Below are 26,081 nucleotides of genomic sequence, written 5' to 3' on the forward strand. Positions count from 1 at the left end.
TTCATATATCCTTTGTGTTGAATAAAATATAGTCATATATTTATTGGTCTGAGGCAGAGCATCATTATTTGAAACGCAAGGAACCTAGCATACCGTATTATTCGGGACCAGATATCAGACACAGTATTTCCACGGACCCTTCGAACCTACAAGCTCCGTTTCTATTTTCCCCAAAAACTTCAATTATATAGAATGCACTATCGCATAGCTGTTTTATTATTATTTTTTATCTGAACCGCTCCTGGGCTGGCATCTGTTACGCCACCATATTTATATATTGTTTCAGTACCGTTAGGTCCATTCCAGTCGTCTCCCTAAATTTTGCTCAGAGGTGAGTTTCCTTTACTGGATAAATGAGTGACCTTGCTTTGATCAAATAGTCTAAAATAGTCTTGCTTCGTCTGAATCAAACTCTCTTAGATTTTAAAACTTTGACGTTCCATAAGACCGGGATTGGCAAGCTATGGACTACCTATGTCCCAATCGCTGAAAATAATCTCAATAGAATCGATTCTCACATTTTAAAGACCCCCGAAATGCCCTCTATCAATGGATTATTAGCGACATCTCGCGTTTCAAAAGGCAGACACAAGAATTCTGGTGTGGTATTGAAAAGAGCGCTGCGGAGTCTGGAGCCTGGCATGTTTTCATTCGAGTCCAGCTGTATTTCCACATCCCCCGGAGTCTGGATTCGGAATCGAAATTTTGGGTTCCTCGGGACCAGGATTTCGATTCAATAATCGAAGCCCAAATTTTTCGACAGAAACTCAAGGCCAGTGGTTCAAAATTTTTTGAAAAAAAATCCAAGACGGACCCCTTGCAATATTTTTAATGATTCCCGGCCTTGTGCACTAAAACAAAACATTAAAAGATCACAACAAAAAATCAATGCGCCGTATAGTGAAGCAAACAAAAGAATATAAAGTGCAACTCCAATGACATGTGTGGCATTCAGTCTGTTTCGATATTTGGTAAACGTGCAAAAGGGCAGCGTCGGCAACAGCTCTGCAGTTAGTATACTTGTGGTGGCATGAATTGAACTCTCTCTGTGATATCACAGGCCCACAGCTCTGTGACATCACAATGGAGCAGCGTGATCGAAACAGAAAGTGGAGAATCGGTGTCTCCAGCGGTGATTGCGAAGCAGCAAAAGGCGACAAATGTGCATTTTCAAATTTAGGCGCTTAATTTCTTTGTTTTCAAGCTATTAGCCTTATTACAGATTTGTTTCGCGGACCCTCCCAAAGTGCTTCACGAACCCCAAAAGGTCAGCGGACCCCAATTTGGGAACCACTGGACTAGGCGTTCCTAATAGTTTATTGAAATAGCTAGCACGTGCCAAAAATTTTGTTATCAAATTTAATTTCCTCGAGAGTTCGGTGCGGGATTTGGAGTTGACTCATATTTTGCGATTAGGTATTTTAAACTGTGATACTGAAAATCCCTTCATAGCCTTGTAAATATCCCAAGATAATCTCACACAGAGATGTTCCAGTAATACCAAATACCTCAAAACTGCGACTCTTTGTATACTATGAGTTGACGCTAATAAAATGTACAGATCCATAAAGAGTGAATGAAGTACTGACTGTTATTAAAAAAAAGTATATTAAATGTTTACACACTCAGAGAATACACACTCATTATGCTGAATTATTTGAAAAATTAAGTTAAATTTACAATAAAAAAAAGGAATTTCAGCAAATGATACATGTCCAAAAACTTCGCCCGATGCAGTGGTAACAATTGAAGAAATTTCTTTGTCTTTGTTTAATAATAGTTCTTATTGTGCTTGTAGATCTCATTCATCATAAAATAAAATCTATTTAAACTTACAATTGTTATCACTATAAAATCGTTCTTGCTGTGGGTTCGAGCAAAATCTTTTGGACACCCTGAATAATACGAATACGAACACTTAAAAATAGATTAGTAACCTGATATTTAAAATATTTGAGCAAAGTTGTGTAACTGGACACATAAAAATTTTGTGAATAACACTCCTGATGTCTTTCGAACTCCGAGGCCAAGATTTTTGAATGAAAATTTTATGTAATTTATCTCCGAATAGTGGTAGGCAAGGCAGGATTAAGAAGGGCCTGTAACTCCAATTGTTTCAATTTTTAAATGAATGCACAGACTTAAATGCAAGAGAACTGAGCGCCTGCATCTGTTTAAAAAAATGATGTGTTGTTAACGCTACGAAATATAATTTTATAATATATTACTAATAATTAAGTGAAAAACAATAAATTATTCCAGTTTAAACGTAATTTAGGATTTACCAAAATATCATAATTAATATTGCACAACTTCCAAAGCAATACTCTGATGTAAATTTAAAATATTATAGGATAGAGTATATGTTCTAAGTTCTAACAACAATAACATAGCGAGTAAGAAAGAGCAGTAAGATGATGGTACATGTAGCACTTAACCAACAGATCTCTTATTCGAAATACGGGAAAACAAATGTGAATAAAAAGCAATTCAAAACGCCAACTGTCATGGGCGACATGCAATTATATGAAAGTCTAAGCTAATTTTAACTTCGGATACTTGCATAATGTATTGTAAATGTAATAAAACTGCTTTTTTTGATACTTGTGCGTTGATATTCTCCAAAAATGTAGTGTGAAACTATAGATGTGTAAGGCCGCAATATTCTTTATAACCATTTAAAATATCCATTCGATTAAATCTAGACTTCGAACATTCAATTTACAATTTTGCGCTGCCAGGTTCTGAAGCTTTGATTGGCTTGCGATAATAAAGGGTTTTGTAATTGGATTACGCCCTGCAGGTATGTTCGCCCTGTCGTCGCAGACCGCTTAGCGATGATAAGTAGGTTATAAGAAGAGTCTCATCTACTTTACCGTTCAGTGTGTTGCACAAAACTAGAAAAAGAATTTGTTTTCTGAAGTAAAATATATCCATTTCATGCCTTCAAATATGTTGTATTTCATTAACGTTCATTTCCTCGTTCTTTTCTCAACTTTGGTGTGTATAGTATGCAATAGTATTTGGATATGACACTCAATACCCGTTAAGTGATGAATGGTATTCGCGCGATGTTTGCTTATTTCGCTTGTTGCATTCCAATTGACTTTTTCTTCGTGCAAATCTTGCACACGCGGCAATTTGCGTCATCGCTTCTGTTACGTGACAAAGTGCAGTTCATCGTAATGTAAGTGTCATATGTATCGATGTACAGTTACATAGTCTGAAAAGGAAATGACTCTCTTTCTACCAGTCTGTAATGAGTCTTGGGATTCGCAACAGCTTTCTCCGTCATCATGCCATTCCTTTATAGTTTCATGGCTCTCGCTGACCGGTGTAGGGTCATCGTTTTCGTCATCAGAAACTTCGGATAATCTTCGTATTCGTGGCACTTTAGGTGACAATAGTACTTCCTTTGGTTTTTCTCGACTTCTCAAAGATTTTGACTTTTTTCTTTTGGACTTGCTTGAATATTTGTCTGCAATGGAACGGGAGACATATGAATAATAAATAACTCAGAACATACAGAGAAATATGCAAAACATGGTTGTCTAACATTGTTTTATTACTAGTATATTTTTGAATGAAAAAAAAAGAAATGTGCGCGAAACCACGGCAAGTCTGAACATGGGAAAAATTAAATTAAAAACACAACAATTAGTTATGTTGTCAAAAAGTCACACTGAAAATTCATAAACACAACTTTTTCACTAAATTTGGTACAAAAATTTCAACTTGTGCCTATAGCCGTATAGTTATTATATCCTAAAGCAGGGCTACTCAACTATTTTTATCGAAGGTCCGCAAACAAAACTTCAAAATTATTTGGGTCCGGTCTTTCCAGAAATGATATTTCGGCATCCTTAAACGAGAACTTCCTCGACCGACTAATGATTAGTAGGAAATTAAAATTGTTTATTATGGTGTTATAGTTCTTTTCGTATATATTCAAAACTATGAAAGTCATTTTATAATAGGAAATCCAAAAAGTGGGGCTAATGATCCAAAATAAATAATTAGGTGCGGTCCAAATCCAATACTCGAAAGGTCCGGATTCGGACCGCGGTCCGCCAGTTGAGTAGCCCTGTCCTAAAGTATGCTCAAACTATTTTCACTCAAAAGTTTATGTTAAATATCGTTGTTATTGTTATCAATAAGATAGGTTTTAAAAAAGTTTGGAATGTTACATTTAAAATCGTCCGAAAGCAAAAATACAAGCCCGTGCCAACTCGTAGTTTATACCACGAAAACGCGTACATGACTCGCTGCAGCACCGATATCAGTGCTATGAATATTAGCGGAAAGATTACGTATCGTTGTGAATTACATCGTGTCAAATCAACTAATCCAACCCTCCCTAAGGCAGCACATTTTGGTTAATCAGATGACACTGTTTGCTATCAATCAGATGGATTCATAGACAACAGCATGCCGAATATTCCCGCGGAATAAAAATTAAATGTTTCATAAATTTGCTCAAATTACGCTGACAATCACAGCATCAGCAATTTCTGAACCACAATCCAAATTGAATCCGTTTATTACAAATTGTAGACTAGTTCCAAACCCGCCTGGCCTTAGACAGCTTCAGATGGGAAAGGTCGATGGTATATTGATCAAAAATTTTATCACTTTAAAATATCATTTTCCCCTACATAGAAATACCGAAACGTGCAGTAGCTAACTAAATTTAGGTTTTCTCATTCGAAGGAATTAATCAAACGTCGACGTGAGATCAATATGTTGGTGTGCATTTTAAAATTGCGTATTATTTCATAATGACTATAAACTGCGATTTTTTGCAAAGTTATTTGCACAATTACATTTATTTAAGCGCGTCGTTGCCGAATGATTGCAAACATACAAAGTCTTCAACGATAAAAAAAAGTCAAGACGACTTCGAACAGGCAATATCACATATATATATATATGCCTACACAAATATGATATCAAAGTGTTTGAATTATTTTTAATACCGATAATGTTACACTTTTGATCCGCTTCAGAATTTTTGACCACTGATATCTTCAATGCCCATGTTCTGGGCAACACCTCGCAATTCACCCTTCATTGGGCTATTCTCTAATATAGTATATATACAAAACTGATATGAACTTACCGCCGAAGGATGGTCTGTTATGAAAACGCCAAATTCCCATTGCTGAAAAGATATCCACCATTGTTGTAGATAATAACGCGCTGGTATAGTACTGTATATCCAAACTGGTACTGAATTAATGCTGACGCAGGTCAACAACTTTCTTATAAGTGTCGATGCTCGCTAGCCTGCTGGCAAACTTTTTTCGTTTGGTAACTGTTACGGCGTAGCTGATCGAACTCAACGCACTGTCAAAACATGTAGAGACGATTATGAAAGCATCGGGCGTCGTTCCTGCTTATAATGCGGCTTGGCTCATATTGCGTTCGCGTCTGTCTGAAAACAACGAAATACTGTTTAACAAAGAGTAGTGACGTTATGTTGCCCGAAGCTTAAAACGCTCATTCCTATCAGGGTGTTACATGTTCACCCACGGACAAAGACTATAATGCGCCTTCAACGCGTGTCCACACTGGACCCATGCCAATAAAACAAGACTGTAATTTGCAGAAACATAATGGATGGTTTTGGGTTTCGGTAAATATGCTTTCGATTATGATCGATGTCGGTTTATTAAGATCTTGCCATGGTTTCAATACCTTGATCGGTTGCACACAAAGCGACTTGTTGTAACTTTATTTTGCTCGCAAGGGATATTTACTTTGCGCCTGCTGAATGAAAACAGCTCAATTAAATATATATTCAGTGCGATTAAATATTGACTTCTAGGGGCGTGCCATCCTGTCCCAAAATATTTGTAACTGAGGAAAATTTATATGAGGCGCTAGAAGTCATTCTTAAATTATAAACCGTTTTTATGCAAAAGAAATCAAAATTTGGCAATGTGCTTTAGAATTGATAGGTTTGTGTATTTGTTTGCCCACCGCACATATTTATATGTACTACATCACTTCTCATCTTAGTCTGGCGGCTTTGTTCACTGATATTTCGTGAGCTTCCGAACGAAAAAAGTCGATTTCTGGTGGCTTACGTCAGTAGCCTATATTTTTGTTCTCTGGTAACGCAGCGAGTGAAAATATGATACATTATCTTGTCTATGACGCGCGCACGATGTGAAATACCCGCGATTTGAACAATTTTAAGGTCCAATTCATAGGAAAATTATGTGTTCATTTATCCACGGGAAACAGTAGCCAATTTACTCTCACACTTAGTCAAGACTATTTTCGATAGCGCAGTTTATTAATCAGAAATTCTGATTTTGTGGCGTAGTTTAAGCCTCTCGATTAAAAAACAACGTGTGTATTGTACGATAGCATGTCCACAATACCAATACACCATTACTCCAGGGTTGGTTACGCTGAAGGTATACGCTTGGAGATAGGAATAAATTAACCTCTTCAATATGGCAAATTCCCACGAGTTGGGCTTGTGTAACGCAAACCATTTCCGGAAAATTATAATCTATTCTAGCTACAAGTAGTAAACGACAATCGTACTTGTACTATTTTCCTGAAACAAATTTGTTCAAGTATAGAGAAACACGTTTCATGTAATAATATAACCAATTTATTGTAATTATTTTGTTTACGCATTTCCTTTCTCATTCACCTGAAATGTTCGCCGGCGGCAAAGTCGTTCTAACTCAAAGTTCTCAGAACGCCGAACTTGCGAGTTTCACATTTCGCGCTTTATCAAAGACTTTTTACCAGTTACTCACCTAAAATTTAGTATGATAACTGGTATGTGCTCGCTATTACAACCGTAATGTTACTTATATTTTAATATGACGAATTTGATTAGTATAATTGTCAAACATGGACCGACGTAACTTCATCGGCTTTATGACACAACGCCAAAACTTCACATGATTGGTTGAAAACTACCAATGGGTATGTTAAACAAAATTGTTTGTACTGTTAAATGTTTGCAAATCTTATGTTATTTTATAGCAGACTCGCGTACGGCTATCAAGATCTGGTTACATACTGCACTACTAAAACGCGCATTATTTGAATTACAGCTTTGAACTTTCAGCGTCATTGCCCGAGCGAGTATGCGAAACCGTATAGGATGTCATGTTGACTATTTTGCGTCGCCCGAGAGAGCTAAACAAAGTCCAGCTATGGTATAACAAAGACTGATTGTTTTTCCCTGCAGTTGTTTATTCCGATTATTATTGTGCTACGCTATACGATAAATCAAATATTATTGTTTGATCATAGTTAGAAGCTGTTGTTTCATCGTCCAGCATGATTCATAGTATGAGCATACGCGGTAAGTATATCAACACTTTGGGTGTTTGCTCGTGGTTTCGATGACGTCACAGTACATCAATACGGATATTTGTGGTTTAAGAACTCAGTTCATACTGCGGGGTACGCAGGATAAAAACGTCAAGTACTGATAAAAATCATTAATTACAGTAAAATTTTACAGGTAGGTGTAGGAATGGTAATATAGTACTAATCGACGCTTGAATGCCCTCTTTGAAGCAGGTTTGAATTTTGGAGCAGCTGTACACAAAAAGTGGTCAATACCACAAAATATTTTTGAGTCATAGACTGATCGCGTTACGGTGATACTATATATTATTGAACAATACTAGAACCTATTTGGTACAACAATAATTGGGGACCAAATCGATACTTAATGTATGTATAAATAAACAACCAGTGAAAGCGCAATAACTATTAAACATACCTAATCATTCTCAATATGTCATTGAAGCTCAATGACTAATCTACCAATATGATGATTGTTTTTATACAGCTTACAGCCTCGAGTAATGATTTCATTCAACTCTCACGATTTTTATACGAAGATGATGTTCTTTAAAATTCTAAATCTCGTTTATAGTTGTTCCAAACGTCGACCACCAGTGTGAAAAATTAACTGGTATAAGAAAATTGATATCTCTAGCATACCCAGGTTTAATTTTTTACTTAACAACGAAGCAATGAAGCACAAAAAAAATGGAAATAAATACCACTGGGAGCAACAAGGAAGCAATATGAAAAATAAATGAAATTGGTAATTAAACTGAGAATGCATTTAATCTGAAAAATATATTGAAAAAGCATTTAATGTTTCCAGCATACATTGCATCAAACACAGTTCTTTGCGATGTATAAGCGAATATGGGTAACGTGGTATCGCTCAAATGTGAATTTTCTTGGTATTTCACACATATTTGGGTGACACATATCGTGAGGTTTACAGCTGCATTTACCATGCCTAATGGATACCACATGTTTTTTGGTACATTTAATTTAGCAACAAACAACTAATTTGTAATTATGTTGGGGTTAGAGGCAGTGGACCTCACTCTAGATAGTCGATATATAACAGTAGCACTCATTTTTAGATACTTAATTTGCCCTGAACCCCAAAAAATAATCCTGAACCGGAAATTTCATTTATCTGAAACTCCAAACAAAATAAATAGTGCTGATCAACATTCTCAGTGCGCCCACACGAGAATCCGATCTGCTAAGGTGTATAGAAAGTTCTCAGGCACATTTTCCGTAAAGCTCAATGGTTCACAATATCACTTCCGAAGGAAATAGAATGGATCTAATATCGATGAACAATAACATATTCTGAAAATGTTATCGTAGTGGTTTTTACTGGAACATCACAATATTGCTTTCTTTTATCTGAAGTTTGATTATACTTTTCTGTTCTATATTGTTTGGTGGTTGTTCGCAGCAACTTTGAGGTCGTATGTTTACGGACAGCAGTATTGTCTCTAGGGTCAAATACTCTACGCGATGAACTCATAGGCGTTTTGTTTCTTTTTTCCGCTACATCTCTTGGATCTGCAATTCGTAGGATTCGGTGTTTTGCTGAGTCGTTGTGGTGTCGACGACAATTTTCTAAAAGATATAATTAGGGTAAACTTAAAATTTAACCAATTCCATATGAAAGACTGTGAATAAAATAAAAAGACAAGAAAAATTGTTTTCGACAAATTCTTAGATCCTGTTTCCTAAATATCTAATTAATTAAGTTAAATTTTTATTCATCTCATATGAACTTTGCAAATGGGAAGACCAAAACAAATTGTCGGCAAATAAAGTGCCTTTAAATACGAATTTTTACACCCCGTATTGCAACTAGACATGTATCGGGTATCGGTATCGGCAATATCGGCCATTTTTTCGGTATCGATCATATATCGGTATCGGCTGAAATAATACCGATATTTCCGATATATTTATTTACCTTTTTAATATGATCCAGAATGTTTTAAAAGATAAGTTAAAATATTACTTTTTAATTAATTTTTTGTCTGGAGAGATCCTGAACTATGGGCCATGCATATCCCCACCCCCGCGAGTAGTAACGGGAATAGGATTCACCTGTTTTTAAATATTTACTAGCCAAACTAGCTCAACTAATTTGGCTATTTTCGCTGCCAAATTTTTATATTGACATTTTAATATTACATACTATACATAGTAATTATGAAGAAATATATCAACACAGCCCAGAAAAATGAGCAACTAGGCGCCCAGTTTTAAATCATACAGTGGAATCGGAGTTCTTTTTTACAGCACATGCACTTTTTGGCACTGCTATAAATTCTGACTATTTATCGTCAAGCGCAAGTGTTATTTAGTCCGTCGACGTCGTTAAACTAAATCCAACACAATCATTCCCCTACGCAGGTATTAAATAGTGTGATTTCAGTAATTTTTAATTTCGTTAAAAAACACAATTTCTCCATTGATTTATTGGCGTGGCGGCCTAAATTGTCTCAAGATATACGATAGTAATTGTGAAATATTATAAAATAGTAAAATAAAAAACATTCTCGACGTATTATAGGTACTTCTAGTCGGCGCTGATTGATATCCTATTATTTTGACTGTAATTTATTGCCGCGACGATTACGATTAGACACAAAATAAAATATTTTAAAAATGCTTTAAATTAAAACGTAGGACGGGGGGCGCTAGAATGCGTGGGCGATATTCGTTATTCTTTTAAACACGAAAAACGATATTCGAATGTCACGATATTAATATTAAATTGAAATTGCACATCCCGGCCTATAAGTTTTCTAATTGAACACCGAGATTACTAGCGTCGGTGCACAACGAATCTGAACCAATTAATGCATCTGGATACCAAACATCAATTTCATATTATGTGATATATTTCTTTTTCAATCTGAAATATTGTGTACTATGAATAATGCTCAAATACCATTGTTTTAACCCGTCTGCCCTACACAGCACACTTAATTAGGGTAATAATTACTAAATGTCTAATTTATTATTTTACAATATTAAAATGACGAACAAAAACTTGACCATTACAAAATGCGACTTCAGTTGCCTTATTTCAGATTCATAAATATCACAACGAAATCTACTTTTCTATCCTTGAAGCACTCGTTCCATTTTTTAATATTAAATGAATTAACCATTTCAAATAATTCATTTGTATATGTTTATTTTGAACAATTGATGCACAACTGTTGCTTAATTACTAAACTCAATGCTTCCAAGTGAATGTTCGTTATTTAGATTTGGGCGAACAATGAAATTTTATCGATGCTCAGCTTTGTATAAATTGTTTCGAAACCAAGCAAGAGTAGTCGGCTATAGTATTATTACTAATAGATTACCTGTAGCATTCATCTCCGAGATTGCTTGAAGTTTTTTTTAGCACAAAATGTTTTGCTAGCAAATTTCTTTAGCACTGACTTGTTTGATAGAAATTTTCAGTTCCAGTTTTCCCCCATCATATACTGATAATAAAGTTTTGTGCATTCCAGCGTCATTTATATAAAAAACTTATTTGTGGTCGCTAGGTAGGAGTGAAAACATTGGTAACTAACAATGTTGACTGTTCAGACGCTAACAATGTTTAGACATTCAGGAAATGAGAAAGTGGGTGGGCCAATTGTGACAACTAAATTCGTCAGATTGTCACGTTCGCCGAACTCATATTTTACAACTTGTAAAAATTGTAACGTAAATGCAGAATGCTACGGTATACGTCTGCTGTCCGGCATGTTTATTGAACTATCATATGATGTACCGGTAGCTAATCTTGGATACATGACAATATATATCATATAAAGATTTTTTTTGTAATCATGACCTCCCAATACATACCATTGCAAAGCTATATTGTGTTAGTTAGAGAAAGACTATCTACAGATAGGTTTCAAAACAGAAAAGCATTGCTTCGTTTCTCTTTAAAGGCTAATATCTATTATAAGTAGACAGCCTCTTACCTTTTAGAAGTTTGGATAAGTTGAAGATATTTGTAGAAGTGATAAAGTTCTTTAAAAGTTTTCGATTATTTAACAACATTGTTTTGAGCTAGACCGGATAACAAACAATTACAGACCGGACAGAGTCTACCGACAAGTCAAAAGCGTAAGGAGAAAAAACCACATCTAAATATAGATGAGAAAACATCAGAGTGATGCGACAAAATAAACCGTAACCAGGTGACGTGTACAAGGCAAAAATTTATTTGGCAAAACATTAGACATCGCAATAGTCTAATAAGCACATTATTTGACATGGACCGATTAAGACTGTCTTTATACGATCCTGTACAAAAATGGTTAACAAATTGATGAGATACCACGAAATAACAAGAGAGCAATATAAACGAGAAAACCATCTATCTATCTCTACCGGCGCCACAAAGATTTGCCCTTTACCAGCGGTAAAAAAGGGAATATTCTATGTGTTTTAATCCATTTGAGACAATAAAAATTGTAAACTAATAGAAAATTTGCCCCACCGGCGTTAACTGCTATAGGTACGGACATTCAAACGAAAAATTTCTTTATGAACCGAATCATAATAATTGGAAATAATTTTCTTTGATTATAATATAAGTAAGTCACAATCTATTTTACAGTGACCTATGAGTAAGCTTCATTTAGGAATGGTGATGCCATAAAATAATAAATAAAAAAACTATAATAAAAGTTGAAAGGCATAAACTTATATTAGTCATATACTGTACTCAGACTCTGAGTAAGAGCAAAGAAAACTTCAAATGTCAAGATCTAGTGCTAATTCAACATATGATGGATAGATAATTCATTCGTACCACAAACAATTTTTAAAGAGTATTAGCACCAATACATTTAACAATATAATCTAAATGTTGCTAGTTCCAATCTACAATTCAGATTAATCAGCCTAAAATTTCCCAGAACAATCCTTATTTATTCCTCCAGCTTGAGAGAAAAGTTTATTTTAATTTTATGAAATTCCTATTATAACAAAAACAATCGGATAATTAACAATAATAATGAAATAATAGTAGCATGAAAGCATAGGAGGTTTGGTTGCTGCTTAACGAATGGTGTTCCGAATATATTGATTTTCGAATAAGAATTGAAATCAGAAACAATAATAATAATGAACTAGACTTAGAGAATGAATGAAGTTTGAAAAAAGTAATTTTTATAATTGCATCAAATGCATAATCTGTTACGAATGAGGAACAATACCAGTTGTATGGTGATCATTTACTCCTAATATTGGAATTCAACCCGAAGCCTTTCCCGGTAAACGCCGGAATTCATCCAAAACAAGAGCTTTTATGTGACGACGTATTTGCAAAACTTCTAAACATTTCAAGTATAGTCAAATAAAACTGAGCAAAATTATATGTGCCCACATATTACGACTTTGGAAAGGCTGTAAACGCCAGGAAATGATGGCGTATTGTGACGTCATCGAAACTACAATCACACACTCCAGTAACGATTTGTTTAATTATGTCATGTCAAGTGTGATCTTTCCATGAATCATGATTTCATGAAAACGAATTATTCTTAAACAAATTCAAACAATATTATATACTGAGGGAAACATGAGTCACACTCAAACACGAAATGTTTTTGCTCCAACATCCTGTCTGCTATTTTGTGGAATGGAATGGATTCAACTACGAGAATTTCACCATTATTTAGGTTTTTGAGTCGTTGTTGTTATTGAGACATTCATCGCTTTTCTTTTCAATCAGTGAATAAATGACTTTTGAGATGTTCTGTGGTTAAGAACGGAAACTAATTTCATCTCAAGTTTTGAGATTTGATTTCACTGAGAACTTCAATATATTACTTCACTTACTCCTGCGTTTTGTGGAGGGAAACCTTCAGACCCATTTAATGTATTAAAATGAAAGTATTGAAATTGCTTGATAATCACAGCAAACTTCATTTTATATTTATATACTGGATTGTCTACCTCAAGTGACAAAATTTGATCTGAGCGATTAAATCAAAAATTTACCCAGTATCTAATGTATCTAATTTTTCATATATATGATATTATTTTACGGAAAACTTTTCTAAACCCCTTGATTGATTTCTACTATCATTATTTACAAATTGTTTCGGAAATAGTCTCATCTAAAGGTAATCAAATTTTCAATAACAAAATATGAAGAATCACAATAAATGACTTTAGCAATAAAACTTTTGGAGAAGACCCTTTTCGATCAGCACTCCTATACCCTGCTGCCATAAAAGAATTATATTGCATCTTTAAGTGTTTTACTTTATTTGATTCATAAAATAATTTAAAAATATATAAAAACAATAAATATATGACTGAACGAATAAGACAGCCTGAGCTAGGTAGAATAAAGAAACAAATTGCAATAAATGAGTATAAAACGGTCATTCAAGTGTTTTCCCCAACTTACTGCAAAAATGATAATATTGATGATGAGTTATTGTAAAATAAAAGTTCAATTGATGAACTCATTTTTGCATAACGAATTTTCTTTTGCAAACTGAGAATTTTAATATCTATGAACCACGACATATTCTGAGAAAGTTATGGCTCTTTTTCTAGATTGCAAATTGAAACTTTTTTTTGTATCAGGGGGAGGCGAAGAGCACTCGGCAGCTGTTGACTCAAACTTTGGTGAAGTCGTTTTTGGCAATTTTGAAGATGTACGATAAGAATTGTGGAAAGCTCTATGGTCCCGAGGATCAGATACTTTGATGAACGTTCTTGTTGCATTTTCTTTTCGTCGCCTTCTGTTGTCTGCCAGATCTCTGGGATCTGCGATTCTTAACATTTTTGGCTTTGAAATATTTCGCTTTTCTTTGAGACTTTCTGGATAAAAGAAAATTGTACAGAATGTAAAATAAATTCTGAAATCTATTCAACCATAAAACAAAAAAGGAAAATGGAATTAATAACCAATTTTATATCAAAATTACCTTGAAATTTTCTATCGTTGTTTAAATGAATTTCTTCAGCGCACTGATATGTCGCCAAAACTTTTGTCCAGCCTTGTTTCATTAGCACAATTTTCTTCAGTAACACAGGACAAGAGTACAGGAAGCTTTTACTGTTATGGGTATCGCATCACTGTTGGCACTATTTATACCACAAATGTGTTTGTGTCGCTGCTAGGCATTGTACAACAGACTATCGTTGTTGACTGTGTGGACCGATAATAGTGTTTAAACATATATATATATAGGAAATTATAAAAAATCTGCGACGATCGCTGAGTTTGGTCGTCATACAGTCATGTTCGACAAACTCGTGTTTACGATTGGCAAACATTGGCTACTCTAGCTAATATGAGAAACATAGTCAGTCTTTTGCCATGTGACGTACATTACAGAGGAGAACACATTACGTCGATGCTATTTGTGCAGCTTTCGTTTGCAGGTGGGCGAAGAGCACCAACACATTTCCTCTAATTTTAATTTACGATTTGTAATAAATCAGTAAATTATAAATTGTATTTTTTTACAAATTTGGCTGGAATAAAATAAACGCAAAAATTTGTATTATCTTAATACTTGCGGGATTGTGATCGTATAACTTACAGACATAAAGTTACGTAGCACTTACATAGCAAACGCAATAAAAGGGTTACCAGCTTTCTAAATTACTTGAAAAAACTACCCGAAAAAAATCGTGTGTTTTCCGGAACTAAATAAAAACGTGAAAATGTAGATAATTGGTACTAATTGATATTGCGTCGTACTAAAAACATGAAATAATGTTTTACCCACTTGATTAGAGCAGTGTGTTTCTAACTATGTGTGATTGAAGACTTAACCATGTATTAAGAATTTACCATTAACGAATACAGGCTGCTGTGGGATGTATGGTCGATGCAAGTTCATTAGAGGAGCAAAATGTCCATGGTCTAGTTTTTTCACCATTAGAAAATATACTGATCCTGCAAAATAATGCTTGTATTCGATTTTCGGTTTATCGTTTTGGAAATAGTGGTGGCGTATGTATATCTAAGCTTTGTCGTTATATAAAAGTAAAAAGAATATTTTTTATTCGTTTATCTTTTACAGCATTAATTACCTGGATGATTACTTCTCATACAGCAATAATATTTAACATATCGTACAGTGAAGACACGTGCTTTATGTATCTACGTATTCTTTACGTGTTTGACTTGATAAATATTAGCTGTCAATGTTTTAATAGCAATCAAAGAGAAGTAGTGACCGTCAGCTTTGACGAGCAATGACACAAATTACTGTAACTGTTGACGCTTAATAAACTTGTTGTTTAGTTAAGAAATGTATTGAATTACGGCAGTTTGTACGAGGTATAATGACGCACCGAATGATATATACATGTCAAACCACTTCATAAAATTACTTTTTATTATATTGAAAAATTGTAATGTTTAAAGTAAAAATTATTCTTGTTATGTTGAATAAATGCCAAAGTACCAAGGAGGAAAAGCAGTGGCGTAGCAAGACTCTCGTGGGCCCCCCGCAAAAATATTTCGTGGAAATGACCCTAAAAACTCTCGGACATAAGCTAAAACAACGCTTTTTTATTTTGTCAAAAAGCATAACATGTCGCCATAAAAAGGTAGTGGTAACCTAAAATTTGCAGTTTATCTTAGTTACTTTATTTTTTTCGTATCTTCTTCCTCTTCTGCCCTTTTTCTGCGTTTCTGTGCGCCACTGAGAGGTTTTGCCTTCGACATCATTCTGACAGCCTTCGTATTTTGCCGGTGCGATCAAACCACAAGACGCCGAAAATCGACGACTCCTTAGCATTGTTACGTAACAAAACGATTTGAGCAGAACTGACATCAACGTTATAAGATGTGCAGTACTTGTTTTGCACTGCAGCATTTGGTTTGCGGCCTAAATTTTCAAATTCTAACCGCTTGGGCCCCTTTGCGCTGTGGGCCCTCCCGCGACCGCGGGGGTATATGCTACGCCACTGAGGAAAAGACTATCCCATTTTCTATAGAGAATGACATTGTTATTCTGCACTGGTTCGGTATCGATATAAAATATACATGCTTTGATCTACAAGAGTAACTTATTTTTTGACTTCAGGACAAGGCTTCACACCTGTTATGGACTAGAATGTTTGTAGGAATGACACTTTTCCCGATCGACATAGTCTGCCCAAGTTGGAAAATAAAGTGTGATTTGCTGTTTGGAACTGACTGACTGCGCTATAACAAGTTAACCACAAGATCATCCCGTTTGTTTCCTTGGACTGATTTTTTTTGTTCATATATATTTTTATCCCATTATTATGGACGTTCCAATAGTCTCATTTTTATGCAATAATTTGCATTAGTTCATTTTAATACGTACAAAATGCTCGCAAAGTTCGTAAAACCCTCGGAAAATACCGTGTACTACGAAGTCATACAATGGTGTACTTTATCATTGCAAAATTTTGGTGACCGTACATTTGAACCCATGTATATATCCGCGGGTTTAATCTATATGCAAGTGCTTAAACCCATGGGTTAGGGTTAGTATGGGTTCAAATATCCGTAAAACAAAAATCAATTTCCATAGGTGCAATAGTATGCAGATGTAATTGTCGTGGGTTCAAATGTAATGGTACCCAAAATTTTATTTCCTTATTCTAGGAGTGGTTTCGCGAGTTGGCGCTAATAAACCGGTTTATATGTTTTAAAAATTTGAACCATCTTTTTGATTCAAAACATTCAACAACCTGTCATCTGAATGTACTAGTTGAAAAATTTAGCCTAGTCCAGGGCTACTTAACTGGCGGACCGCGTCCGAATCCGGACCTTTCGAGTATTTGATTCGAACCTAATTTTTTTTATTTTAGATCATTAGCCATACTTTTGAAGTTTCCTTTTATAAAATTACTTTTATAGTTTTGAATATATATATATATATATATATATGAAAAGAATTGTAACACCACCATAACGGTAATAAAGCAGTGTGCAAAAGATTTAGTTGAGAGTATGATATTGTAGCAAGTACATAAGGATAGTTACTGTGTATTTTAATATTTTCACCACTTATTGTTAGTAGTGCATGTTATTTGCCTGAAACAAGGTCGTTATCCCAATTCATTTCCTTTATGATATATTTTTCTCGCTCAGTGTAGCTTGTCTTTGCCGTTCTTTGTTAGTTAGAAATTTGGTTTCATCACATATACTTGCTTTAAGGTTTCAAGTGTAATTCGTTATTTGGATCAATTCGATTGTGCAACTTTACAATATAACAATTGGCATTCAATACACTGTGTGCTTTTTGACCTCTGAAGGAGTCAAGATCGGAGTTACACTCTGTTAGCGTGTGTTTAATAACACGGGAGTGTGGACACGCAGATAGGGTCGAATCTTTGTTGCCCTATATTTTGGTGATACCCGTTCGTGATCAATAAGCAATCAACTTCAATTCAGCAACTGGAATTTCGTCAATCAAAATGGAAAAGAAATTCATCACTAATCGAGTCAATGGACAATACGTCAGCATTTCAGGAATCAAGCAACCAACCAAATTGCAGTCTTTGGCGGTATGTCAATTTATAAAGCAGTCAAGAAGGCCAGAACAAGGTAGATTTTTGACTCAAAACGAGGAATCTGGACCAGGACCTCCTACGATCAGACAGCACTAACTCAACTTCAACTCTTCAAGTTTAACGTCCGAGTTCACGCTCGTGTATTTTCATTTTCCAAGCATCAACGCCCAAATTCTTTGAATTTGTGTCTCATTATCAACCTATATATTACAACTATATGTTTTGTGTGTCAACCGGATCAGGAGATATGGACTTCAGCAGATCAATTCGCCTCATTACAATTTAAAGTTACCAGGACAACTTCATATTATTACTGGATTTTCAAATGTGTTTATCGACAAAGCAAGCTACGCCGGAAAAAACATTGATATTATACGCAAGCCGATTTTTTTACACCAAGAAGCAGCATTTAGCGACCTATTGTTTGACGAACGTACGAACGAACATCTACTTTATTCTCTCAAGTCGATCATCATCTATTTCAGCATCATTGGAAACCAAGTCGAAAACCAATACTCGTGGCCCGCGTTAAAGGGTCCTCTCTACTTCAATCACATAACACGAAAACTTCAATCTCCCCTAGCTGATTTAAGCCAATGCTCACCCAATTCCGTGTTTTGCCGGAAAGGTGCGTTTACATTTGTCTGGAACGTTGATGATACGAAAGTTTGCACGGCCGGCAACTCTCCGAAATTCAACGCTACCACACTCTTGTTACATTTCAATCCATCGGACAATCTTCCCAGATTGAAAAATCCGAGAGTTGGACAGGATTTCAAAGCTTAGAAGAATGTTTTCAACGAACGAAATCTTAACGTCAACAATATTCTTCAAATCAACTACTACGCTCATTATTTTACAAAACAGAAAGAAGTCGATTGTCCAAACGCAATGGCTTAGTTCTGGGTGTTATCGAAGATTTCGTGAAAATCTGTAGATTTCACCGCAAAAGATCCTTCAACCGGAGGTATCTCAATCAAATTGGTTTTCCTGTGTCGTTGCATTAGTTGGTCATCAGCGACTTTGATGCAGAATTAAATACACCAATACATGGCAAATTTTACGACATATTATTCAATCAGAAATCGTTATTAGCTAGTCTTACAAAATTTAAAAATTAGCAAACTAATTTTTTTCATTGTCGGGGGGAATTGTGTAGCACGTACATAAGGATAGTTACTGTGTATTTTAATATTTTCACCACTTATTGTTAGTAGTGCATGTTATTTGCCTGAAACAAGGTCGTTGTCCCAATTCATTTCCTTTATGATATATTTTTCTCGCTCAGTGTAGCTTGTCTTTGCCGTTCTTTGTTAGTTAGAAATTTGGTTTCATCACATATACTTGCTTTAAGGTTTCAAGTGTAATTCGTTATTTGGATCAATTCGATTGTGCAACTTTACAATATAACAATTGGCATTCAATACATTGTGTGCTTTTTGACCTCTGAAGGAGTCAAGATCGGAGTTACACTCTGTTAACGTGTGTTTAATAACACGGGAGCGTGGACACGCAGATAGGGTCGAATCTTTGTTGCCCTATAATATGCAAAAATTATGTTTGCAGCATAGAGGCGAGCGACATGGCAGAGTATTGCCAAAATGAAATTAATTAATTGCAGTGGTTTATCTACGTAAAATGGCGCCCATGGCAAAGTTTAAAAATGCCCCCCCTCGATCATTTAATGGAAATTTTTAACGACTGTTGTTGAAATTGAGATACTTGTACGTTATTATTCTAGTAAAAATACGAGTTTAAATTATTTCCAATTTGAAATTATATTATTGAAACATTTTTACGATCTTTACTTTTCGCTCTTTTTGCGCCCCAATCCAAACGGCACCCAAAACTCGGCCATTCACTGCTTTTTGCATCGACATGCCCTGGCAGCGAAGCGCATGCTTTCTGATTTAGCTGAAGTGATGGTAGATGTGACAGGACTGCAACTTGAGTCATCACTTACAAAGATCTTACTTCATCTAATGGGAAAAGATATTCTTCCTAAAGCAAATGAATGTACTTTCCTCACACAAAAAAGACGTCGTTTTAGGCCGCGAGCCGAGGCCCTGAAAAACGCCTAGAAAGTGAGTTTCGTAGCGCACATCAGGAAACTACCTGAAAATGATGATAAAATGTTCCTTAAAAATTTAGTAACAAATATTGCCTTGTTCCCACTTCCAAAAGTTGCACGTTTTACGGAAAAGACGTTTTTACTACAAAAAATATGTGCTACGATCTGTCCTATATTCTCTACATTTCCGGCAATGAACAATGACTTCAGCATGACGTAACAATTGAATCGAATCAGCTGTTAGCGAGCGGATGAATCTTAGTTATTACTGCTCGATCTTGCGTTGAGTTAGGCAGCCTTTCCATAGCCCCGTTTAGTTGTTATTATTAGTTAAGTTATGCTAAGACGTTGTTAAAAAGTATAAGTAAGTTATTAAACACTTGTAGATCCTTATCACGGATATGGGCCGTGAGACGAAGCCTTTAAAACGCCCATGAAATGAGTTTCGTAGCACACATCTGGTAACTAAATAAATTCTTCAGTTGTGTGTGAAAATGAACATTCTGAACGCATTACAGCTTGTTCCACAATCCTGATGCGAAATTGAATATAAGAGGTTCCCGGATATTCAATAACCATAACGTTTACAAACATACATAAGAACTATGCAATTCGAGAGCCCTACAGCACACTAACACAAATGTATTCCTGTAATGTTTTGCCTGAACAAAATCAGACTTCCTCAGTCAATCAGAATTTATTAGGTAGATTACGAAAAATAGGGCATACATGTCGCGAGTGACCTCGAAAGGTCTTCAAGCAGCGACACCAACAACGCTGATTCACATTAGCGAATAAATTTATGTAATAACCACAAGCAGTTTACAACAAGCACAGCATAAAAAGCTACATCCATTTTATAGAAGCTATCAAACGTATTTATTTTTAAGCAATGAAGTCACAAATTAACATCGTGAGCACGAAAACACAAATAAATCGGGTATTTCCCACTTAGAAATTTGACGGAAAAGTCAAGAAAATTAAATGAATGTACATAACATATTAAACAGAAATATTACAATTAGTCTTTTTTTAGTTTATGTGGTTATGTATTTGAACAAAGGCAATATTATTTCTAGAAACAGGACTACGACACTAACAAATGTCCGAAATAAAACAAATAAATGATACTTAATAAATCAACCTCAATATCTAATTCACTTTCTTCTGAATTGTTTTCGAAATCCACTATCTCGAAAATCGACTTTTTCTCTATAAGTGTACTGCGATTTTTGCAGTCAATGCAAAAACAAAAATCTGTGCAATTTAATTTGATTTTGGCACACTCGCATAAATTATTTTGACTATTTTTCTTACACTTGCAGTTTGCCAACTAAAGAACTGATTTGAGGGCCACATGCTTTTTCAGTGAATCACGGTTGGGTGGACTGTATAATCCTTATGTTTGCCAGTGTTAAATAGACGTGTCCTGGTATCAATTACATTCTTCATATCCTCTTCATACAGTGAACAAAAATATTCCACAGCTTTATTTATTAATGCCTCGTTAACCTCAAAAGAGCTTCATAGTTGAGAAAAAAATGAATTGAAAACCTCAATGAAGTCTCCAACATGAGTTTGATGGGCAGTTCCAATTGCAGAAAAGTGCTAAAGTATTTTAATATGAATAGCCCATCTAAGCTGTTTGCAACTATTATGATTCTCATATACCTTTACGCTTCAAGACTTCTTGTTTAATCCATTTTATAGCACTGATATCAGCAGGGATTAGAGCCTGCGTTAGGTCGGATTGGTGGAACATTGCCATTTTCTTTTGTAGTACAGTATCTAAAATGAGGAAGAAAATCATATTTGGAACATCATGAGTGTAAAAATACCACTAAATACTAACTAATACCTTGAATACATAATGTATTTTATCTGATGTACTCAATGAGCGTATATGTGCTCATTGCATGTACTACAGTCCAGCAGTGTTTGCATACCATTACTAGACTATATCTACACTAAATTTTGATATAGACTATTACAGTCTGAAATGCCCTATGACAGTATGAGTATGGACTACGGTATAGACTATATTTTAAAACATCTTTCCACCCCGGCAGAACTTATCATTGCTTCGCAGGTTCTTGTCGACTCTATGAATTTAGATTTAGACCAGTAATAGGTAAAGATGCCATATTTGGGTCATACAAGTTAATTGAGGTCTAGTTTATGTCGAAAAAATTTCGTCACGGTTGAGTGATCACGGGCCCTAAAATTAATAAAACTTGATTCCCATTGGGGGTGATCAGTTTCTAACCTGGTATTTAAACTATTTAATGAACTAAAAAGGTCGGGGGCACTGCGCCGGACGAATGCCGCCATTCATCCGGCGCAACGACCAGGGTCTTCCAACAAAATCAGAACAAACACCTACTTTTTACCTTACTAAACACATTTCTTTACATTTCCCCCCGCGGGTAGCGAAGCGACCGACCCCTGGATTGCTGTAAATGAGATGTGCACATTCTAATTGGCATTGTTGTATTTTCATGTGCAGATATTGTTACTATTTCTTTAATGAAAAGGGGATGTAAGATGATATTTATGACGTACGTCATTATTAATGCTTGATGTCAGTGTTGAGCTTCCTTGCTGTACTGTATGCTGCTTAGTGCTTTGATTTATGATGTCCATACTCAAGCACTCCCGACCAGTTGTGTGTTTACTCACAAACAAACACGGTTCACGTTGGGTATAGGATTACAGATGCATGGACTTTTGTTTTCGACTTCTTCATAACGGTTATAAATTAGCCTACTTACAAACAGCCCCTATGTGCTGTTTTCCATGTTGTCCACATTTTAGAGTTGAAAATTATCTCGTTCATAATATAAACATTAGTCACGCATAATATGCTTTCATAGTGCAAAGTTCTCAATAACAACAAGAGAGCAATGCTTGAATTCCAATACACGAAGATCGCTATCGGTACGGCAATATAAGGTCTTAGCTGAGCACCGGAGTCGAGCTTCTTTCATCGTCAAGTATTGAAACCGATAAACAACATGGCCTAGTTTTGCTGTGAGTGTGCAGCAGAATTTTGTATCAAATCAATCTTGAAATGGTTTTTTGAAGTCGCTCCAGAAGTGTGTGTGCCAATATGGAGGTAACTAGTTTTGTTCGCACACTTTGCATCAAATTGTGTAAAATTAAAGGGACGGAAATCTATGGGCAGGAGGTATATTCAGTATTATTCACTTCATAGTCCCCGAACTTGTAATAGAACTAAATTAAGGAAAATCGGAATAAAATACCTACCTGTTCGAATACGTTCTGATATCAAGTACATGAGAATGATTCAATTTGCTGTGCATTCACATCACATTAGATGTATATGCATATTGAGCTAGCTTTATATGGCATAATATGTATTATGTATATATATGTATATACATTTAAGTTGAATGTATTGTATATCTATTATTTTGACCGTATACGCAGAAGAACTTACTATATCATGACTAACGTAAAAAGGTTAGAATGAGTTTGAGCCAAAATCAAACAAATACGAACATAAAACTTTTTCGAAAACACAAACACGAATACATGTTTGCTTGCTTGGAAAATGCCATTCTACTAAATAGTAACCTTATACCATGTTTATTCAAACAATACTATTTATTAAGTAGGATTCGAGACAGAGTGATTTATTAATCGATTTGGCGAAGGAATAATTCGAATACGTTGACCAACAGTCTGTTAAACATTAATAACGCTCCCTTTTATACAATGGGAATGCAGCCTTGTTTTATTTCCAGTTTTACAATGTGTTTCTGTCAACATGAAATTTATCGCTTTGTGGACCGCAGCCATTATGAATCAAACAAACAACATAGCTGATAACTGGATTAGTTCAAAATAAGCTTAGTAAATCTAAATATTTTGTATAACTTTGGAATTGAGTAGTGAACATTGAATAACGTTGAAAATGGAAAAGACTAAAAGTGAGTAAAGTTCTTAAATAATGGCTGTATAAATATTTACGACTGTTCTGTAACGATCCCAAGGATTGCGAAAAACAAATAACTTGACTGTGATGAAATCGAATACAAACAGACAGTATGTGACGATACCCACTCTATTCAAAAGCTTCGTCATTATTTAGCCGCATAGGATACTATATTAATTTTAAACGCGAAACCTAATTGTCTGGAAGAGCAGTATGAGGTCAGAGACTCGTTCCGACCGACCTCACAAAGTCTCGTTCCGACCGATGTTTATGGCAAATGCATATTTCAGTCAAGTGTTCCCGAAGCCACGAGTAGAAGTCTCGAAGCCACAAATCGAGACACGGGTCGACCATTATGCCAAAGTTCGTTGGTATTTTGTGCATGTAGGCTAATTTGTGAATTTTGCTGAAGACTTCAAGCTGGGGTTGGAAAATACTGTAAAGAGCATAACCGGCATTGTCCGAGCAATAAGATCAAATGGCAACTAATACATCTATATGTTCCATTTCAGCAGTATCAAAACAACAACAACAGCAGAAATCCGAGCAGAAAAAAATAAAGCCACGATTCTTAAGAATATCAGACCCAAGAGATGTTGCGGAGTTCAGAAAGAAGAAAAGTGAACAAAGAAGAGCTTCTAGAAGAGCTAGTGATTCTAAAGTTGACAAACCAAACAAATGTACACAAACTAAAGAAACGGATATTTCAGAAGTCACACAGACATTTAATGCTATAAAACTTTCAACACTTGAAAATGTGGCAAAAGATGCGAACATTATAAATGATGATGACGTTTTTTCTTCAGAAACAATAGAAAAGACTGAAACCAACGTCAGTGTGAGAAAAACGGGGAGTGTAACCAGATCTAGATCTATAAAATTTTCAGATTCCATTGAAGTACACAGGTATTGAACAGAGATGTGCCGATACCGATACTAACGAAAAACATCGACGGAGGGTAATGCAAAAAATAATTTCAACATCGGTATTCTAACTTATTTTTTAAAACATTCTGGATCCGATTAAAAAAATGAATATATAGGAATATCGGTCTACACTTAGCCGGTATCGATACAAATACCGAAAAATTGGCCGATACCCGATACATCTCTAGTATTGAATTCATTCATATCATTGAAAGATTGATTTTAAGAATTGAATGTCATAAGCAAAATTATAAAAAAGGGCATAAGAAGTGCAATGAAAATTTGAAATGAAATCAACAAATCACCGTGCACTCATGGGACTTTATACTCAAGAATCTACCAAGCGTTACTTGCCAGGGTTCACTATATTCTAATACTTTTTTCTTTATATTACAGTAAATAAGTATAACAATACATATTACCTTTTATTGCTATTTTATTATATTTCAAGCAGCTTAGCTTATATGTATACACGTGTGTGTGTTTTGAAGTATGACCTTCTGGCAACTGTTTTTTGAGGTTTCTCAGTGCCGATTCTGAATAGCTATAAACAGCAGCACCAAAATAAGGAAAATCGGTAAAAAAAATTATGGCCTAATCTGGTATACACACTACGGGAAAACCAAAAGCAATGTCACAACTCAAGCAACATATTTCATAATTTTTAATGTCATTTACGCCCTTTAAATATTTATTTTTATGTTTTCTGAAGACGCTTGGGCGCCAGTGCAACATTACAATAAATTACGATGACATTCCGCTTTTTTTGACTTGGTGAAAGTAGCACGTATATCACGTACGACGGAATAATAAAATAAGACAGTCGTGAAATTTATGAGTGATTTGTTAGTTGAGTGTTCAACAATTTAGTTTAATCTCTCGATATATATAAATATATTGAATTGACGTTTAGTTTTGTTGTGCTCCACACGGATGGTTTATCATTGGATAGAAAATGTCTGAAATATGTGTCAGTGTTTTTTCATAAGAACTCCTTTAATGTCGAATTCAACTGCTTCAAGGTCCACTTCGGAAGGTATATTGTTTGCTTGCGCTAAATACATAATCCTGTACTGTATGGTTAATAGTATATATATAGTTTCAGTAGTCTCGGCCTATTGATAGTCGTCTTTTTTTATTACTATTACGGATCTGGACTGCACTGTTGGAATTCAGAGCAAAGCTTTCATGGACTGTATGTGCCAGAAGCTAACAAAAAAAACATTACCACATCCGCGATGGGTTCGTCTTTACTGCTACACT

General features: G+C 35.2%; 4 protein-coding genes across 4 annotated transcripts; 1 reads left to right on the forward strand and 3 right to left on the reverse strand.

The window, feature by feature from the left end:
* Positions 1-1,509: 1,509 nt before the first annotated feature.
* On the reverse strand, positions 1,510-5,547 carry LOC120340566 (uncharacterized). The gene is made up of 2 exons (XM_039408854.2): positions 5,120-5,547; positions 1,510-3,478 (listed from the first exon to the last, which is right to left on the reverse strand). Exons 1-2 carry the CDS (start codon positions 5,178-5,180, stop codon positions 3,195-3,197), a joined length of 345 nt encoding a protein of 114 aa, XP_039264788.2. The 5' UTR covers positions 5,181-5,547; the 3' UTR covers positions 1,510-3,194.
* A 2,457-nt stretch (positions 5,548-8,004) lies between these two features.
* On the reverse strand, positions 8,005-10,809 carry LOC144431918 (uncharacterized). The gene is made up of 2 exons (XM_078119690.1): positions 10,698-10,809; positions 8,005-8,937 (listed from the first exon to the last, which is right to left on the reverse strand). The coding sequence occupies exons 1-2, from the start codon at positions 10,708-10,710 to the stop codon at positions 8,636-8,638; spliced, it is 315 nt and encodes a 104-aa protein (XP_077975816.1). The 5' UTR covers positions 10,711-10,809; the 3' UTR covers positions 8,005-8,635.
* A 2,822-nt stretch (positions 10,810-13,631) lies between these two features.
* On the reverse strand, positions 13,632-14,435 carry LOC120340563 (uncharacterized). Its single transcript, XM_039408851.2, has 2 exons — positions 14,283-14,435; positions 13,632-14,175 (listed from the first exon to the last, which is right to left on the reverse strand). Exons 1-2 carry the CDS (start codon positions 14,362-14,364, stop codon positions 13,856-13,858), a joined length of 402 nt encoding a protein of 133 aa, XP_039264785.2. The 5' UTR covers positions 14,365-14,435; the 3' UTR covers positions 13,632-13,855.
* A 9,280-nt stretch (positions 14,436-23,715) lies between these two features.
* LOC144432118 (uncharacterized) lies at positions 23,716-25,807 on the forward strand. The gene is made up of 2 exons (XM_078120207.1): positions 23,716-23,886; positions 24,404-25,807. Exons 1-2 carry the CDS (start codon positions 23,871-23,873, stop codon positions 24,802-24,804), a joined length of 417 nt encoding a protein of 138 aa, XP_077976333.1. The 5' UTR covers positions 23,716-23,870; the 3' UTR covers positions 24,805-25,807.
* Positions 25,808-26,081: the final 274 nt, after the last annotated feature.

Source organism: Styela clava, chromosome 14 (genome assembly GCF_964204865.1).
Source record: "Styela clava chromosome 14, kaStyClav1.hap1.2, whole genome shotgun sequence".
Lineage (NCBI taxonomy): Eukaryota > Metazoa > Chordata > Ascidiacea > Stolidobranchia > Styelidae > Styela > Styela clava.

Coding starts and splice junctions, on each gene's coding strand:
- LOC120340563 (XM_039408851.2), bottom strand. CDS start 14,364: ATGAAACAAGGCTGGACAAAAGTTTTGGCGACATATCAGTGCGCTGAA. Junction 14,176..14,282: donor CAACGATAGAAAATTTCAAG/GTAATTTTGATA, acceptor TCTTTTATCCAG/AAAGTCTCAAAGAAAAGCGA.
- LOC120340566 (XM_039408854.2), bottom strand. CDS start 5,180: ATGGTGGATATCTTTTCAGCAATGGGAATTTGGCGTTTTCATAACAGA. Junction 3,479..5,119: donor TAACAGACCATCCTTCGGCG/GTAAGTTCATAT, acceptor GTTCCATTGCAG/ACAAATATTCAAGCAAGTCC.